At 43.6% G+C, this 19,909-nt stretch overlaps 1 protein-coding gene across 5 annotated transcripts in view; it reads right to left on the reverse strand.

Moving 5' to 3' along the window:
- SEC31A (SEC31 homolog A, COPII coat complex component) overlaps window positions 1-19,909 on the reverse strand; it is a 61,131-nt gene that overhangs the window by 22,630 nt on the left and 18,592 nt on the right. For all 5 annotated transcript variants that reach the window (XM_081332293.1, XM_081332292.1, XM_081332295.1 and 2 more), the window contains exons 11-20: window positions 19,077-19,307; window positions 16,889-16,963; window positions 15,619-15,669; window positions 12,405-12,482; window positions 9,344-9,410; window positions 9,040-9,218; window positions 8,108-8,234; window positions 3,988-4,133; window positions 2,428-2,601; window positions 929-1,102 (exon numbers count right to left, since the gene is read on the reverse strand). In XM_081332293.1, the coding sequence (XP_081188419.1) occupies window positions 929-1,102; window positions 2,428-2,601; window positions 3,988-4,133; window positions 8,108-8,234; window positions 9,040-9,218; window positions 9,344-9,410; window positions 12,405-12,482; window positions 15,619-15,669; window positions 16,889-16,963; window positions 19,077-19,307 (1,302 nt within the window). The remainder of the gene's footprint in view (window positions 1-928; window positions 1,103-2,427; window positions 2,602-3,987; window positions 4,134-8,107; window positions 8,235-9,039; window positions 9,219-9,343; window positions 9,411-12,404; window positions 12,483-15,618; window positions 15,670-16,888; window positions 16,964-19,076; window positions 19,308-19,909) is intronic.

The following is a 19,909-nucleotide window of genomic DNA, read 5'->3' on the forward strand; positions in this document are numbered from 1 at the left end:
TTGTGTCCTGAAAGAAATGAGTCATCTCCTTTTTGGTTTATGAGCTTTTTTTTTTTTTGCTGTAGACAGATTGGTCTCCAATCTTTCAGGCTCTGCAGACTGGTGGCGGGTGGGTGGGAGGGTTTCATGCATATGCGTTCCATTTCTACAAATGCAGCTTCATGCGCTTGTGCACTCGTCTACCACTTGTGCAGCCTGGTTACCAACGGGCCACAACCCGGTGCTGGGCCATGGACCAGGGTTTGGTGACGCCGATTTACAGGTCTGTGTAACAATCACCGACTTCAGTCTGTCGTAAGGAGATAATGGGAACTGCATTCCATCCAGAACAAGGGTATCCAACCTTGGCAACTTTTAAAGACTTGTGGACTTCAACTCCCAGGATTCCTCAGCCAGCCATGGCTGGCTGAGGAATTCTGGGAGTTGAAGTCCACAAGTCTTAAAAGATGCCAAGGTTGGGGACCTCTGATCTATTCTAGAAAGTCTCCAGTAGAAAAGGCTTAGCTGACAAGCTGAGGCTGTGGTAACATTTTGGGGACAAGGTGTTTGCCAGGAAAAGGACAACTGACTAAGCTTTATTAAAACCGAAGACCCAAACTAAAGCCAGAAATGGGGAAGGGAGAAGCTTTCCCAGACATTAGCCGGGGGTTAAAATACATCAGCGTTCCAAAGAGCGTTTCGAAGACCTCGACTAGGCACTGCACAAAACCTCCAGCAGCTTTCCTAGGCAAGCTGTCCAAAAATACCTCTGGAACAAGAGGCGTCTCTCCAAGCTGAAAAGTAGGGTAATGTGCTCTTAACTCAGGAGTCTTCAAGGGACACTTCTGGGTAACTCTGAGCAGAAGAACATCATGCAGACATGCTCAGCGTTGTTTAAAACACTGTTTTAACTACCAACGTAAGGGAGGCAGCTGAAAGTGCCCTTTACCTGCGGGTAATATTGTGGAGTTGGGTTTTGTGGCATCTGCATCTGGCCCGCAAAGGAGTCACTTCTTCCCTTGGCTGCTGGCTGCCTCTCAAAGGGCGGCGTGGGCACCTCAGGGCCCCTGGGAAGCTCCCCCTGGGCTTTACAGATTCTGTCCCGTAGCACCACGATGTTGGGCTGCAAAGCACAAAACACCCCAGTTAAGCACATTCACAGGGCCAGATCTATCAAGGGAATGAATTACGAGATCGAATGTGGGTCAGTCGCTGGGACCAGAGGTTTACTCTTCCAGGCTTTGGGACGCGTGCTGAAGCCCATCCTTGTGGGGACTGCTGGAATATGTCCTTCGGGCTGTTCCGTGAGTCGTGTGTATGTGGTGCCTCCCTACTGGCTGATTGGTGTGTCGATGGCTGGCAACTGGCTGCCGTTTCCTTGGGCTTTTAGTCCGAACGGTCGGAAGAGTCAATCTCTGGTCCCGGTGATCGATCCAAATTGGATCTCACATCATTATCCTGGGACACGAATAATAATAATAATAATAATAATAATGATAATAATAATAATGATAATAATAATAATGATAATAATAATAATAATAATAATAATAATAATAATAATAATAATAATGATAATAATAATAATGATAATAATAATAATAATAATAAAAAGTTGGAAGGGACCTTGGAGGCACCCCCTGCTCAGGCAGGAAACCCTATACCATTTGAGACAAATGGATGTCCACTCTCTTCTTTAAAACTTGTTGGAGCATCCACAGCTTCTGGAAGCAGGTTGTTCCACTGGTTAATTGTTCTAACCGTCAGGAAGTTTCTCCTTAGTTCCAGGTTGCTTCTCTCTTTGATTAGTTTGCATCCGTTGCTTCTTGTCCTGCCTTCAGGGGCTTTGGAGAGTAGTATATTTGCCTTCATTCGTGAGAATGAGTTACGTTATCACAAAAGCCACAGGAACAGAAACAAGGCAGCAGACTCACAGCAACCAGTTGGAGACGACTGATGAACCTCTGTTCTCTCAGGAAACGTCCAATTCTCTGCACTAATCTAGTACAGGTGGCCCTCGACTTACAACAGTTCATTTAGCCACCGTTCAAAGTTACAACGGTACTGAGAAATGTGACTTACAACCTTTTTTTTACACTTATGACTATTGCAGCATCCCAACGGTCACGTGATCAAGATCCAGACACCGGGCAACTGGCTGATGACGGTTGCTGGGTCCCTGGGGGGTCACGTGATCCCCATTCGCGACCTTCGACAAGCAAAGTCTGCGGGGAAGCTGGATTCACTTAACAACCGTGTTGTTAACTGAACAACTGTGGCGACCCACTTAACAACTGTGGCAAGAAAGGTCGCAAAACGGGGCAAAATTCACTTGACTGTCTCACTTGGCAAGAGAAATTTTGGGCTCAATTGTGGTCATATAGGTGGAGGGCTACCTGCCAAAGGCAAAAGAAGAAAACGTACATGGGCAGAGTGACGTCCGTTTACCTGGTTGGTATTAGCTGGGAGAAAAGCTAAAGCCGCAGCGATGCTGCCTTGTGAAGCCAAAAGGTTGGCGTATTGGCTCATCTTTTCAGCCAGACGGGCTCCGACAGCATTGGCATCCATCACTTGGGTCTGCTGGACGGCTTTGCGCAGAATGACCACTTTTTCAATGAGATCCTGGAAGCGTGAGATGGAAGGAGAAAAGCAAAGTAGAGGAGACCGAGCTTGAATCAGACTGGCTGATTGACTCTGAGCTAGAACCAGCTTCAATCTGAATGGAGCCAGAAGGGAACTTGGAGGTCTTCTAGTCCAAACCCCTGTTCAAGCAGGAGATCCTAAACCAGTGATGGCAAACCTTTTAGAGACCGAGTGCCCAAACCGCAACCCAAAACCCACTTATGTATCGTCGGGTCCCGGGTTGGGTGTGGCTGCCGTGGTAACAGCAGACTGGGTGGGACTAAAATGTTCAATCAATCAATTCCAACTTTGCGAGGTCTTTCCCCCCCCCCCGCAAGAAGTTGAAAATGATTGATTGACTGAACTTTTTTTTTTTTTGCACACGGTGGCGGAGGCCTAAAGCGGAAATGTTTTACAAAACCCAGCTGAAATGTTTTACAAAACCCAGCTGAAGGCCTAGGGCTGGGGCGACGACGCGCGTGCCCACAGAAAGAGCTCTGCGTGCCACCTGTGGCACACGTGCCATAGGTTCACCACCACGGTCCTAAATCATTTCAGACAAGTCACTGTCGCTCCTACAGTTTCTGGAAGCAAGCTGTTCCACTGGTTAACAGTCCTCACTGTTGGGAAGTTTCTCCTGAATTCCAGGTTGCTTCTCTCCTTAATTAGTTTCCATCCATTGTTTCTTGTCCTGCCCTCTGGTGCTTGGGAAAATAAGCTGGCCCCCTCCCCTTTGTGGTAACCTCTCAAATACTGGACTGACTTGACTGACTGTATATAACAAAAGCTGGTTCATAACCAGTTTGGAATTCCCTCTGCTGTGGGTCAGTCGGTAAGCTTAGGCCTGGCTCAATACCCAGAAATGCTTGAAGCTCATTTGACGGAGGTAATCTCTCACGACCAATCAGCTTCCTTACTACTAATCTTGTAAAATAGTTATGTCATTTTAGAAAAAAAACATTTTATTTTTAATTTAGCTTGGGCAAAGGGGGGACCAGAAGCCCTGCGTCGCCCATCTTTGCATTATGTGGTACTTTAGCTGCAACAACCCACACAGCAAAGTGAGGAAACAGACCAACTGCAATGGCTGCCCACCACCCAGCTTTCTCTCCCGTGGAAATACCTGTATGTCACGGGGATGGAAATTGTGAGACTTCCTTACCCAAAGCTAGAGACTTTAAATCGGGGCGAACAGCCTTGGCAACTTCAACCCTCTACGGACTTCAACTCCCAGAATGCCCCAGCCAACCTTACTGGCTGGGGAATTCTGAAGTCCACAAGTCTTAAAATTGCCACGGCTGGATACCCCTGCTTTATAAGGAGACTATAGTGTGTATCTCCCAAAGACTTGAGACCAAAAGGGAATCGAAAATAAAAGGGCCTAACCTGAAGAGACAGTGGATTGTTTCCATCTTGGGCTTTAGTCCAACAAGCAACTAACTTCTCCACATTTCCGGCACAAATGTAACACAGGCAAGCCTGCGTTTGCAAAACGCTGTCCCCTTCGTTTTCGAGTCTTGAGCCCAACAAATCTAGTTAGGAAGATGAACAAAATGTAAATGGGAACCAATTTAACCACAGAAAGATTTATTCAGATTATCACAAAGTGCTGGAAACTCATGTACACCTTCCCTCTCATTTCCCTGTCTTTGCTGGTGCTGTATGTATGCATGTATGTATAGGTAAAGGTAAAGGTTCCCCCGCACATGTGTGCTAGTCGTTTCTGACTCTAGGGGCCGGTGCTCATCTCCGTTTCAAAGCCAAAGAGCCAGCGCTTGTCCGAGGATGTCTCAGTGGTCATGTGGCCGACATGACTAGACGCCAAAGGCGCATGGAATTTATTTTTATTTTTATTTTAATCCCATTTATATCCCGCCCTTCTCTGAAGACTCAGGGCGGCTTACACTCTAAGCACAAATCAATGTACTTAGCAATAGCCTTCATTCTATGTATATGCCTGCTTATTAGGGCTTTGGCCCCCCCCAAGCGGCATTATTACAAAGTCAGCTTATTGCCCCCAACAATCTGGGTCCTCATTTTACCTTCCCACTGTAGTGGTCCCTATTTTTCTACTTGCATTTTTTTTACGTGCTTTCGAACTGCTAGGTTGGCAGAAGCTGGGACGAGTAACAGGCGCTCACTCTGTTACACGGCACTTGGGATTCGACCCGCCATACTGCCGACCTTCTAATCGACAAGCTCAGCATCCTAACCCACTGAGCCGTATGTGCATGTATGTATGTACTGGATTTATGTTTCTTCTCATCTCATCCGGAGGTGACTCTGAGCAGCTTACAAATATTAAAAAGGTAAAACAGTAATAAAAATAATCAGTTGTTCTAAAAATTTATCATTAAAAGATTAAAACTGGGTGGGGGAGAAAGGAGCACAAAGACCACTGGGGGAAGTGGGGGTTTTTTGCAACAAATATCCACTAAAGCCCTGCATGTATGCAGCTTCCAAATACTTCTTAGAAAGTCAACAAATTTACACACACAGCCCACACACAAAAAGATGCGCTGTTGAATGCCTCTGTCAGCTCCAGTGTTGTCACTGCTCTGCTAGCCCCCACAGAACTAATTGATGTGCCAGATATTCCTTTGCAGCCCACAATTTTGTTTAATTTATCAATTTGGCCTTTTCCCTTTATAGAAGCCATGCAGGGCTGCTCTGAACGTTATTTGGCATAAGATGGCATAGCTGATACCATCAAACAGAAGACAGACTGAACATGCAAAATGGAGGAGAGGAGAGAAGGGGGGGGGGAGAGAGAGAGAGAGAGAGAGAGAGAGAGAGAGAGAGAGAGAGAGAGAGAGAGAGAGAGAGAGAGAGAGGGAGAGAAGCACTTTCTGGTAATCTGAAAGAAGACACTGGAATGAGAAGTTAATGAAATTTTAGCCACAAAAGAGTTACCAACATTGTCGGACCTAGCGTAAGTAAGCCCAGGAGCTAAGGTTGCTTTCCAGTTTTGCAAATTGTGCAACTGGACAATCTCTTTCCAATTCTAAGGTGACAACAGCTCTGGAGAGTTGGAAAGAAATCTTACGAGGGTTGCCCAATCTGCATGCTGCAGTAAATCCAGCAGGAAATTGAGGCGAGAATCTGCATGTAAGAAGGAAAGGAAGCAGGCACGCTGATACACAATGAGCTAAATCCTCATGATATCATTTGGGACGGGTACAGAGGAGTAGTAAAAGAGAAAGTCCATAAGATGTTGCAATTCTGTCTACAAGTATTAAATAGGACTTCTGAATTACAGGTAATCCTCAACCTACACCCATCGGTTTAGCAACTGCCCAAAATTACAATGGCACTATATGTAACTTACAGGCAGTCCTTGCAATTGTGACCATGACAGCATCCCCACTGTGACATGATCGAGACAGGGTTGCTGGGCAACCCGCATGCATTTACAATGGAAGCAGCATCCTGAGGTCATGTGATCACCATTCGTGACTTTCCCAGCCGGCTTCCAACAAACAAAATCGGTTGGGGAAGCCGAATTTGCTTAATGTCCATGTGATGCAGACTTAACAACTGCAGTGATTCCTTTAACAACCGGGTTAAAAATGATTACATTATCCAGCGGTCTTCAAACTTGGCCCTTTTATAACGTGGACTTCAACTACCAGAATTCCTCAGCCGGGCACGCTGGCTGAGGAATTCTGGGAGCTGAAGTCCACAAATCATAAAAGGGCCAAGTTTGAAGACCCCTGATATAATCGAATGCAATAACTGGCTTGCTTGGGAACGTAAATTCTGGTCCCAATTGTGACAAAAAGTCGAGAACTTCAGGTAGTCCTCGACTTACAACAGTTCACCTAGGGACATTTGAAGTTACAACAGCACTGGAAAAAGTGACTTATGACCATTTTTCACACTGATGACTTTTGAAGCATCCTCATGGTCACACGATTTACATTCGGATGCTTGACAACTGATTCATATTTATGACGGTCGCAGTGTCCCGGGGTCATGTGGTCCCCTTTTGTGCCCTTCTGACAAGCAAAGTCAATGGGGAAGCCAGACTCACTTAACAACCGTTGTTACTAATTTAACAGGTTTAGATTTAGATTTTATTAATTTATATACTGCCCTTTCCCGAAGGACTCAGGGCGGTTTACAGGGCATTTTAAAATCATATCAATATAAAATACAAAGTTAAAAGAGAACTAAAAGATTAAATTATCCCTGAAAATAAAACCCCAGTTAAAATTCTCAGCCTGGGTCAGAGAGCTCAAAGAGCCAAGTCTTCAGGTCCCGGCGGAATGAGCGTAGGTCAGGGGCAGTCCTGAGCTCCACGGGCAGCTGGTTCCAGAGGGCAGGCGCACCCACAGAAAAGGCCCTCTCCCTGGGTGTTATCCGCCAGCAATCTTTTACCGGCGGCACCCTGAGAAGACCCTCCCTCTGCGAGCGCACTGGACGAAGGGAACTTGATGCTGGCAGCAGGTGTTCCCTCAAATATATAGGTGCAGTGATTCACTTAACAACTGTGGCAAGAAAGGTCATAAAATGGGGCAAATCTCACTTAACAAATGTCTCGCTTAGCAACATAAATTTTGGGCTCAATTGTGGTTGTAAGGTGAGGACTACATTTACCATACAGTTACTTTTCAAGTTAAATATGGGAACTATATCTATATTCCAAGTTGTGCTAGTGGGCACCAATCCCAAAAGTAAAGCTGATCAAGTCTTTCTCCTCAAGTCGCTAAAAAAGTCACACCTTTTACAGTGGGGGGGAGGGGAATGGGAAATGGGCGGGGGGGGGGGTTTGGCTCCCTGTTGCTGCATTCTGAAGAATTTTTTAACAGCTTAATAATGTTATAATTTCCTCTCAGAGTCTGGATATCCTGCCCATGTTTTCAAATATTAATTACCTGATTTTAATCATGATCAATGCACCTTGTCAAGAGACAAATTAAAGGCCATTAGTAACCAGGAAGGTTTAGAATATGAGACCTACAAAAAAGGGAGCGCTATTTTTACCTTCAGGCAGGAAACCTGAGTGTCCGAGTTACATAAATTATTTAGTAAAGGAGATGTGCCCAGTTATTGCTTCCCTGGACCAAAAAACATTATTTATATGTATGTACACATGCATAGGGACGCGGTGGCTCAGTGGGTTAGGACGCTGAGCTTGTCAATCAGAAGGTCGGCAGTTTGGCAGGTCGAATCCCGAGTGCTAGGGTGGGAAGGTAACAGCGTTCCGTGCGCCTTTGGCGTCTAGTCATGCCGGCCACATGACCACGGAGACGTCCTCGGACAAGCGCTGGCTCTTCGGCTTTGAAACAGAGATGAGCACCGGCCCCTAGAGTCGGAAACGACTAGCATGCATGTGCGGGGGAACCTTTACCTTTACACATGCATCTCTCTCTCTCTGTCTCTCTCTCTCTCTCTGTCTCTCTCTCTCTCTCTGTCTCTCTCTCTCTCTCTGTCTCTCTCTCTCTCTCTCTCTCTGTATGTGTTTCTGTCTCTCTGTCTCTCTGTGTGTGTCCATCTGGCTTACCACAAAGAACTGCAAATTCATCCGGGCTAGCGTAAGTCAACACAGCTGCCAAGGCCTCTTTCCAGTTTTGCAAATCGCACGCCTGGACAATCTCCTTCCAGTTCTTGGTTACAACAGCAGTGATGAGCTGGAACGGGGGGAAAACACACACAAACGTCAATAGTACCTTCAAAATGCCCTTTCCCAATGTGGAGTATATCTTACTGGGCAACGAGGACCAGAACACATAAAAGACCCTTCCCCAATCAGATTATCTCTAGAGAGGTGGGGACTGCAGCCTCCAGAATTCGACCTCCACTAGCTTCCCTTTGCAGGCAACTGAGTCCCAGCAGTGCATATGGAAAGCTTCTATAGAACTCAGCTCACATCGTATGTCATTATGTTCATGTGGTGCACTGAGTTGGTTTCACTGTTGGTCATACAGGTAGTCCTCAACCTATGACCATAATTGAGCCCAAAATTTCTGTTGCTAAGTGAAACATTTGTTAAGCCAGTTCTGCCCCATTTTATGACCTTTCTTACCCCATTTGTTAAGTGAATCACCGCAGTTGTTCAGTCACACGGTTGTTAAGTGAATCTGGTTTCCCCATCGACTTGTCACAAGGTCGCAAATGGGGAATCAGGTGACCCCGGGACACTGCAACTGTCATAAATGTGAGCCAGTTGACAAGCATCCGAATGTTGATCACATGACCCTGGGGCCATGCTGCAACGGTCGTAAGTGTGAAAAATGGTTATAAGTCACTTTGTTTTAGTACAGTTGTAACTTTGAACAGTCAGTAAACGAATGGTTGTAAGTTGAGGACTATTTCTACATACCTACTAAGGTATGTTTTCTGGATTGCCTGACTTTTGGGGGAGAAGGGAGATAATCAACAGATTTGCCATATGTAAGTTTTGTTATTGCTTCCAACTGAAAAAAGTCCACCCACCCTGGTAATTTTTCCTCTTGTTTTTGCAAAGTATTTCTTCTGCGTCTTGGATAACAGCTCCTGGCCACCAGCTATGGCAAGAATGATGGCATCAGCCATGCGATTGTCATGCAGGCAAAGGTCAACAGCGCTTTCAAAGTTCCCCGTCAGCAAAGCCTGAGTGATCAAACCATCAATGTCTGTATTAAGGAGAACAAACCAAGAAAGACAACGGTCATCACCACCACCACAATCCTATAATCAAATGTAGAACATTTTAACTACATGATGCTATGTAAATTATATATAAATATATATATATTACCTCCGGTGACAGAAATGTTAAAGGTTTCGTTTGTGGGTTGCAGTGAATCGACCTCAGCATTTTGACTCTGGAAGGGAAAAATAATGCAGCTTAGCAGAGGTTCAGAATGTGTTATTTAAATGCATCCTAATCATAATGTGCTTTATAATGGAAGCCTTATGACACAGCTGCACTGAAATGAGAACTGCCACTTTACAATCATTGGTTTTTTTCCTGCTCACTATGATGAGAAATTGTATGTTTACAGTTCTGCCTTCTGCCCATTCATCTTTGGGAATGAACAGCATGGGACTTAGGTTTTGAGCAAACAGGCACGGCACTGGGTGTATAATCATTTGACAAAACTCCCCATTATCAAATTGTCATTTTGAAAGTACTCTAGGAGCTGATGGCACACAATGGTATGTTTAGTGATGGATAGTCCTCAACTTACAATCCTAATGGAGCCTGCCCCTTATGGTTGTGAGTCGTGATGGTCATAAAACAGGCCACTGATCTCATTGACCCAATTTTACAATCTTTTTTTGCAGAAGTTGTTAATGACCCAACTGTTGTGCAAACCAATTGCTCGCTGTGGGTTGTTTCTGGCAAAAATGTTGTCGTGTGACTGCGGAACACGGGAAACAGCCCTAAATGTAGGCCAGATGGCGAGCAGCCTAAATACAGCCGTGTGTGTGTGTGTGTGTGTGTGTGTGTGTGTGTGTCCATCAGAACTTTGAAACCAGGTAGCAAGTCCCCTCGGGTTGGCCGCTAAGAGACCAGTCCTACGTTGAGGATGATCTATAGCAGGGGTCGGCAACCTCGGCTCTTTTATGACTCGTGGACTTCAACTCCCAGAATTCCTGAGCCAGCATAGCTGGCTCAGGAATTCTGGGAGTTGAAGTCCACGAGTCATAAAAGAGCCGAGGTTGCCGACCCCTGATCTATAGGTACAAAATGTACATCAGCTTCATAACATTTATTTCCCCAAAATCCAATCGCGGCAGGCTACATCCTTGAAGCAAGGATGCTGCTAAGACAGATATGGCTAAACTCTGAAGGTAAGTTGAATACGGTCTCAGTTTAAAGACAAGCCCAGATAAGACAGGTAGTCCTTGACTGGCCATAAATGAGCCCAACATTTCTGTTGCTATGTGAGACATTTGTTAGAGTTTTGCCCCATTTTATGACCTTCCTTGCCACAGTTGTTAAGTGAATCACTGCAGTTGTTAAATTAGTAAAGTTAAATGAATCTGGCTTCACCACTGACTTTGATTGCCAGAAGGTTACCAAGTGATCACATGAACCCGGGACACTGCAACACGTCGTAAATATGAGTCAGTTGCCAAGTGTCTGAATTTTGATCACCTGATCAAAATTGCTACAATGGTTTTAAGCGTGAAAAACAGTCCTACGTCACTTTTTTTCATTGCCATTTTAACTGGGAATAGTGACTAAATGAACTGGTGGAAGTACTAAGAGACAGAAATGGGAACACAATCCCTGTGATCCCATCAAATTCAACGTAAGGTCAAAATCTACATTTCTTGCGTGGAGTAGTCCTTATTTTGATACAGTTGAAAATCTAGAGCAGGGGTGTCAAACTGCCAGCCCGCGGGCCGGACGCGTCATCCAGAAGCCGCGCCCACCCCGTTGCCGGCAATGGCGAAAAGGCTCTGATACGTTGCGTGACGTCAGGTGACCTCGCGAGTTTCACATGTCTGATCTAGAGCCAGGCTCATACATCTGATGACATGCTACTCCCTTTGTTCTGTCTCCTGAAGAGAAAGCTTGAAAATCTTCCTTCTTGCTAAATCAGTAAGGAGACGGGAGGAAGGCAATTCAGTGAAAGGAAACCAGGCATTCGGCCAACAGAGCTCCCAAGAGCCACAAAATTGGAATTCGGAGAGCCAACAAGGCCTGTTGCTCACAGGTGGGACATTTCCTTTCACAGCATGTGTAACTTGTGTTAAGTGGCATGCTTATTCAAGCTGCAAAAATCCATGTTTGCTGTAAAGCATTTAGTGTACAGCAGAGGTCCCCAACCTTTTGGGCACCAGGGACCGGTTCCGGGGAGAGAGGTTTTCCCACGGGCCGGAGGGGGGGATGTGGTTTTTGTGTGCTGCCTGCATCCCATGGATGGTGCTTTGCTTCTTTGTGCGGACTGGTTGCTGGCATGCTGCGGCCTGGTACCGGTCCACTGATCAGAGGTTGGGGACTCTTGTTCTAGTCCAAGCCCCTGTTTAAGCAGGAGACTCCTAAACCAGAGGTCCCCAGCCTTTTGGGCACCAGGGACTGGTTCTGTGGAGAGAGGTTTTTCCACGGGCTGGAGTGTGTGTGGTTTTGTGTGCTGCCTGTATCCCACAGATGGGGCTTTACTTGTTTGTGCGGACTGGTTGCTGGCATGCTGCGGCCTGGTACCGGTCCAAGGACTGGGGGTTGGGGACCCCTGGTGTACAGAACATACGGCCTTGCTCAGTTCTTAAGGACATTCTCCTACTCGGTCACCCTCTCTTGCTGGCATTTATCTCTATATAAAATGACAGCATCTGTTAAATTACAGGTAGTCCTCGACTTAGGTCAATTCAGCCCCAAAATTTCTCTTGCTAAGCGAGACAGTTGCTAAGTGAATTTTTTCCCCCATTTTACAACCTATCTTGCCACAACTGTTAAGTGAATCGCTGCATTTGCTAAGTTGGTAACACGGCTGCTAAGTCAATCCGCCTTCCCCCATTGACTTTGCTTGTTGGAAGGTCGCAAGAGGGGATCGATCGCCTGACCCGGGGACAGATGCAACCGTCACAAGTACGAGTCAGTTGCCAAACGTCTGAGGTTTGATCGCATGACCGTGGGGACGCTTCAGAGGTTGTGTGAAAAAGGGTCATAGGTCACTTTTTTCAGTGCCGTTGTAAATCTGAACAGTCACTAAATGAACTTTTCTAAGTCGAGGACTGTACGTATCGACATGAGGCCACAGGTAGACCCATCAGCAAAGAGGTTAGTTGGGAACCAGTGCAAAATCCCTCGCATTTGCTATAAATGCAAGTCAGTTTGCATGTTTAGCACAAAAGGGGACGAATACCTCTGCCAACAGCTGGTCCTTAGCAGCGAGATCTTCTCCACCATCAAGCTGGGCTGGCTGTTCAAATTCTTCATGAGCCTTTCCCACAGATATGAAGAGGACGTTTCAAAGATTAAAGCAAAGAAACCAACTCCTTAACCACTGCAAATAGCCCCAGGTAGCCCCAAGATCCCTCCAAGAGGTGTAATATTAGTAAACCTAGAGTTATAGCAACAAGGAGAAGAACCCTGTTTTTTTTCTTTCTTTCAACATTTCTCGTTCTGAAGAATCAAAATATCTACCGCTTGTTAGAATGTAACAGAAAACCTTCGACCCACACCAATAAAGGAGCAAGGTGAGGCAGTGTAGCAGAAGCCAGAGTTAGAGACAAGAGACAACGGGGTAGTGGAGTAAGAGGAAATTTCGGCATTCTGAAAGTTGAGCAGAACTTTGTATGACCTTTTGCACTGGTCCGTTGTTCATTTATTTACTTGCAAGCGTTTTTAGACTTCCTGATTCCGGTGACTCCTGGCGTTTCCCAGTCATACAGATTTTAAAAAAGGAATACGCTTTCTACAAGAGCCGATAGAAAGAAGACATATTTGTGTACAGGAGTTCCAGAAGACCTGTCACCATGGAGAAGCATTGCCATGCGGGCATTTTCCTCAGTTGCAGAAAATCTCGAGGTTCTTGAAATTAAGAGACTTAAAATAAAACCATACAGGTAGTCCTCGGCTTACGACCACAATTGAGGCCAACATTTCTGTTGCTAAGTGAGACATTTGTTCAGTGAGTTTTACCCCATTTTACGACCTTTCTTGCTCCAGTTGTTAAGTGAATCGCCGCAGTTGTTAAGTTGGTAACATGACTATTAAGTGAATCTCGCGTCCCCATTGACTTGTCAGAAGGGCACCGAAGGGGATCACGTGACCCCCCCCGCCACAGGATATTGCAACGGTCATAAAACAGGAGCCAGTTGCCAAAATCCGAATTTTGACATATGGGGATGCTGCAATGATCCAAAGTGTGAAAAACGGTCGTAAGTCACTTTTTTCAGTGCCGTTGTAATTTGGAATGGTCACTAAACAAACTGCAGTTAAGTTGAGGACTATCTGTTCTGGTTTGTATAGGATCCTCTGGAACAATGATTCTTAAACTGTTTGATCCAATTACTCCTTTTCCTTATCTTGAATGCTATTATCCCCACAAAAAATCAGACTCCGTTATTTTACACAAATATCTCCACAAGAGCAGTCCCCAAACTGGGTCTTCAGTTCACAAACAAGCAAGTACAAAATGTTCCACTGCCCTCAGAATACGTCCAGATATTCTCCTTGAAGGGGTAATTATATCATTATCATTATCAATTATCAATTATCAATTATCAATTATTATTATTATTATTATTATTATTATTATTATTATTATTATTATTATTATTATTATTATTGTATGGCACTGTTACATTAGCCAGGAGACCCACAATGCTAGTGTAGTGGTTTGGCTTGCCAAGATATCGGCCCTGTTATAGGACACGCTTGCGCATTTCCAAGGTGTGCCACAGGAGGGCGAGCTGTCTTCGTCCCAGACAGAAAGAGTGGCTCTTTCTGCAGCATCACCCAAGGCCCCCTCCCTTCCCGGAACTGCCTCACAAACAGGCCCTGCAAGTGGGAAGGTTCAGAGCTACCAGGAATCTGATTGCCTTCACAGAGCACTAGCTCGTCTCCCCACCGAAGGGGTATCTCTCTATCTACTTGCATAGAACATGCTTTCAAACTGTTAGGGGGACAGAAGCGGAGGTGAGTGACAGGAGCTCATCCCTGCCACGCAGTGCTAGGACTCGAACCGCTGGAGCAGAACTCACCTCCTACTAAACTGAGCCTCCGCTCCTCCTCCTTGGGGGTAATTACCTCCAGTTTAAGAACCACTGTTCTAGAACATCTTTTGCCTATTTGGCACCTTACAGACATGTCATACGACAGCTCCCCTAACATGCATATATATATATATATATATATATATATATATATATATATATATATATATATATATATATATATATATATATATATATATATATATATATATATATATATATATATATATATATATATATATATATATATATATATATATATATATATATATATATATATATATATATATATATATATATATATATATATATATATATATATATATATATATATATGAAGGGAATTCTGATCTGACATATTTACACAGTGCCAGGTTGAAGGAGCCTTTTTCATAGTCAGACAAATTTGGGGTTGACTGGATTAACGTTCTAAATAGATCTTAATAGGGTCTGCTAAGTGGTTAAGAAATCCATCACTAACTCTTTTTGGGACACTCCCTTCACTTTCAGAGGTTCGACCATGGGGTCTTTCCTGAATCTTTTGAAAGCATGCAAACAGACACTGGTTTCAAAGAAAACCTGAATATACCTTTCCTTGTATTGGATAATAAAATTCCTTCTGCTTTGTTTCGTTTATTTATTTAGCTACTCCAAAGTTCATTTTTCAACTCTGTTCTTATTATGCAGAGTTACTGATGGATTTCTTAACCATTTAGCAGGCCCTATTATGCATGCTTCTAGGAGAAAAACAGTGTTGAAATTGAGATAAAGATAATCTAAAATAAGTATACAATCTAATCTAATCTATCTACCTATCATGTATAAAAGGAAAAAAATAAAGTAAAAAATATCAAAATCAAATAACTATAGAAAGAGAAAACATGCCATAAATAAGGAAGAAAAGAAGAAAGACAGACTATAACTGCAGAAGAATGAGGAGGAAATTTTGGGATGAAATAGGGAGACAAACTGGGATTTAAGGAGGTATACAAGGGAGAACAGCAAGAGAATACCCAGCTCAACTTGAGACAGCATTTAGCTTTCATACAGGACGAGCAATAAAAACTATAGCTTTGTAATCCTTTGAAATGATTCACACTGGAAATGGACCTGTATGTACCCAGCATGTGAAATCATAGTTTAGGGTAAAATTAACAAATTGGAATGGATACTGGGTCTTCATGACATCCTTTTGAAGAGACCAATGTTTTCCCTTAATGGGTGTTGCGCTGACAGGATTTTACGTTTTTTTCACTACATAAGCACTGGTTTGCAATAAAGTCAAAGTAGGAGAATGCTACTTTCCAACCTTCATCAAATTAAAAAACAAGTTGCACTAGATTGTTGTTGTTGTTTTACCTCATCTTGATCTTTGCCCCGAGAACTCTCCTTAGCAAGAGTTGAAGTAATCTAAGGAAATAAAACAAGCGGCGTAACATTTATTTTGGAGAATGAAGTCAATTTTTCACTTCTTTAAAAAACAGGCAAAAATATTAAATATTTTCAATTTATCTGAAGTCAGATCTTGAGTGATAATACTGAAACAACAAAAGCAATACTAAAAATGCCATGATTTTTTTTCCTTCCCTGATCATCCACTTATCCTTGTGTTAGTTGACCCAGATGAATGATATAATCAAGCAAAAAACACTTTGCGATGTCTTTGAATAATAAAGACTACTTTTTTTCGACTTGGGTCCACATGAAATGGTGATTGAAACAAAAACAAAACAAAACAAAAAACCATGTTTTTTGAGCTGAGTGCGCTGCATAGTCCTGGCATTAGCAGCGGTTGGAATGTTTTATGCAGTGCAACTCAGGTGCCCACAGGTTGTTTTGCTGCTCTTGTAAATGCTGGAAAATGTGGACTGTCTAGGTTAGACATGACTTGTATTGTGAAGTTTTTGCATGCTTTGCAATTTTTAGGCAGAGATAACCTAAGCCCCAAAATTATTTCAAGAGTTCTTACAGGCTAAAAAAAAGGTTGGGGAAAGGCTGCTTTAGACTAAGAAACTATGAGCAAAAAAAGGGATGGTATTTCAAGCAATTACTAGGAATTTCATAATTTGTTAATTTCATTAATTCCTAGTAATTCCTGAGCACTTTATTAATCAGAGAACAGGCTCTTTAAAATTATCGAGAGGTGAAAGGCTAGTTCTTGCCATATCTATTTTCCTCATGATTTCTTCCAAACCAAACCCCAAAGGCAATTAATAAATGCTTCTAAAGGTAAAGGTAAAGGTTCCCCCGCACATGCGTGCTAGTTGTTTCCGACTCTAGGGGCCGGTGCTCATCTCCGTTTCAAAGCTGAAGAGCCAGCGCTTGTCTGAGGACGTCTCCGTGGTCATGTGGCCGGCATGACTAGACGCCAAAGGCGCACGGAACACTGTTACCTTCCCACTGTAGTGGTCCCTGTTTTTCTACTTGCATTTTTACGTGCTTTCGAACTGCTAGGTTGGCAGAAGCTGGGACGAGTAACAGGCGCTCGGTCTGCTACGCGGCACTCGGGATTCGACCCGCCAAACTGCCGACCTTCTGATCGACAAGCTCAGTGTCCTAACCCACTGAGCCACCGCGTCCCTTAAAACTTCTAATGTAGTTCTTAAAAATGCAACATAGCAACATTTACCTTCTGTCCCAAACCATCCTTTTTGTACCCCAAGAGTTCCAGATATTTGGCACGCGAGTCTTCTTCAAAATGCACCTTCAAAAAAAACACACACACCAGAAAAGGCATTTGAGAGAGAGGCTAGTACAAGATGCGCCTTTGCCAAATACTTAAGTGTGCAGTATGGTAAATTTTAAATGACACCTTGACAGAGGGCAACAAAATCAGCCATAAAGAACGGTTGCTGGAATTGGGTATGTCTGGTTTAATGAAGAGAGAGACTAGGGGTGACGTGATAACAGTGTTCCAATACCTCAGGGGCTGCCACAAAGAAGAGGGAGTCAAGCTATTCTCCACCTGAAGGCAAGACAAGAAGCAACAGATGGAAACTAATCAAGGAGAAAAGCAACCTAGAACTAAGGAGGAATTTCCTGACCGTTAGAAAAATTAATTGGTGGAACCTCTTGCCTCCAGAAGTTGCTCCAACACTGGAAGTTTTTAAGAAGAGATTGGACAACCATTTGTCTGAAATGGTATATATAGGGCAGAGGTCCTCAACATTTTGGGCACCAAGGACTGGTTCCGTGGAGAAAGGTTTTTCTACAGACCGGAGACTGCGTGGTTTTGTGTGCTGCCTGCATCCCAAAGTTAGGGATTTGCTTGTTTGTGCGGACCGGTTGCTGGCATGCCACTGGTCCACAGACCAGGGGTTGGGGACCCTTGGTATAGGCTCAGGAATTCTGGGAGTTGAAGTCCACGAGTCATAAAAGAGCCAAGGTTGCCTACCCCTGGTATAGGGTTTCCTGCCTAAGCAGGGGGGTTGGGCCTGAAGACCTCCAATCCCTTCCAACTCTGTTATTTTATTCTAATCTATTCTGTTCTACTCTAGCTCTACATGGGGGGAAAATGGTAGGAAAATGAAGGCAAACTGGATTTATTTTCTGTCCTCACTTAACTCTTCTTCCTGAAATTTGTGAGTAGTTTCATAGATTAACTCAACAAAATGCCACCTTTTCAAGATCTATTATTTCTAAGGATCAACCCATTTTCCAGGAGATGGAAACTATCTGGGGGAAGATTGCTGTGAGCTGGCCAAATGGACTGCTTAGGGGGCTGAGTTTTAGAAACGTTGATCCATCTGAAGGACCCTAGAAACTCAACATCATCCCCCCAAAAAACTGCTGCCTTGTAAGCCAGATCCTACACAATCTACTGCTCTCCACACAGGTAGATCATTAAGAACTACCTCCACCTTGTCAGAACCGTCAACAAACAGGAAGTGAAGGCCTGCTGCTTTACAATTTGCAGAGGCATGCATAAATCACCTCTTTTCAAATCACTAAGCAGCTATTTGTCATCTCCAGGACTTGCATGGCTGCTTGGAAGTGATTTCTGGCAGTCTCTGAAGGCCTTTTTCTCGCCAAAGCAGGACTCTGTGTGCCAAGACAACGAAGAGCAGATTCTGAAGCAGCCGCCCAAACTCACAAATGACATGGTGCCTTTAATGATTCAAAAGGAAGTGCTTTATATGTACTATTCTGGGATGTGAACCACCGCTTTTGAACACTTCGTAAATCCCTAGTTGAGTATAGCAAGGAAAATATAAGTTTATCTTTTGATTCATCATTTTACTTGATGAAGCATGCGACTATGAAGTGGATGAGGTTGTGGCTGGTCCAGCACGGACACTTTCATTACAGGTAATCCTCGACTTATGACTGTCATGGAGCCTGCTCACTGCAGCTGTGAGTCACAAAAGTTGTAAAACAGGCCAGGCACGTGATCTACTCAATTTTATAACCTTTTTTTTGAGCAGTCATTAAGTGGACCAATGGTTTGCTATGGGCATTGTTTTGCCAAAAACTAAAAGTGAGGCCCGGTTTTTGGCAAAACCGTCATAAAACATGACCACAAGATGTTGCAAACGGCAATAAATGCAGCAAAGTTGTTGAGCAGTTGAAGTTTGTTCACGTGCCCCCTTTAAGGGTGAGCACTGGAATTTTGAATCTGGGTCGTAAGTAGATCCAAAATAGGTCTGTTGTAACTCAGAATGCTTGTGAAAGCAACTGGTCATAAGTCAAGGACTTATGTATTCTGGGGCCTAATGACGGATCCAAAAATATTTCCCACTCTGGATCTGACTACTACATGCCTCTTGTTTGTTTAAAGTGAGTGAGAGATTCTGTATGCAATCAACCCTGAAAATCACCTTGAGGAATGACCACACGCTCTTCTCAAAGTCGTTTTTGGCTGCATCGATTTTCTTCTGACAGTAGCTGATGAAGGCTTCAGCCTGGACAGCTTCTTGCAGCTGGTTGGACCGGTTCAAGAATTCCTTCTCAGTGACAACTTGACTAATGTAGACATGGTAGCGCTGCTGGGGATTGTCTCCTTGCTGTTGAGTCTTGCTGTTCTCAAAAGTGACTAGTCTCCCTCCAAACTGGAATTCAAGCAACCAGTGTTACTGTTACCCACACATATCCATACAACTAGGTAGTCTTAAAGCAAGCACTTTTGGGTTGCTTCACAAGGAATTGACAATATGAAAAATACTGGTGAATTACACACACACACACAATATAAATGTGTGAGAGATTGAGTGTGTATGTATACATATATATACACCTATACATATATATACACACATATACACCCATATACATACACATATACATATATGTGTACACCACACCCACACCCACATATATATATATATATATATATATATATATATATATATATATATATATATATATGTATGTATGTATGTATGTATGTATGTATGTATGTATGTACAGTTTGGCAGTTCGAGTCTCAATGGCTCAAGGTTGACTCAGCCTTCCATCCTTCCGAGTTCGGTAAAATGAGGAGCCAAATTGTTGGGGGTCAATATACACCCATATACATACACATATACATATATGTGTACACCACACCCACACCCACATATATATGTATGTATGTATGTATGTATGTATGTATGTATGTATATATGTATGTATGTATGTATGTACAGTTTGGCAGTTCGAGTCTCAATGGCTC

The sequence above is a fragment of the Vipera berus genome (assembly GCF_964194415.1).
Source record: "Vipera berus genome assembly, chromosome: 7".
Classification (NCBI taxonomy): domain Eukaryota; kingdom Metazoa; phylum Chordata; class Lepidosauria; order Squamata; family Viperidae; genus Vipera; species Vipera berus.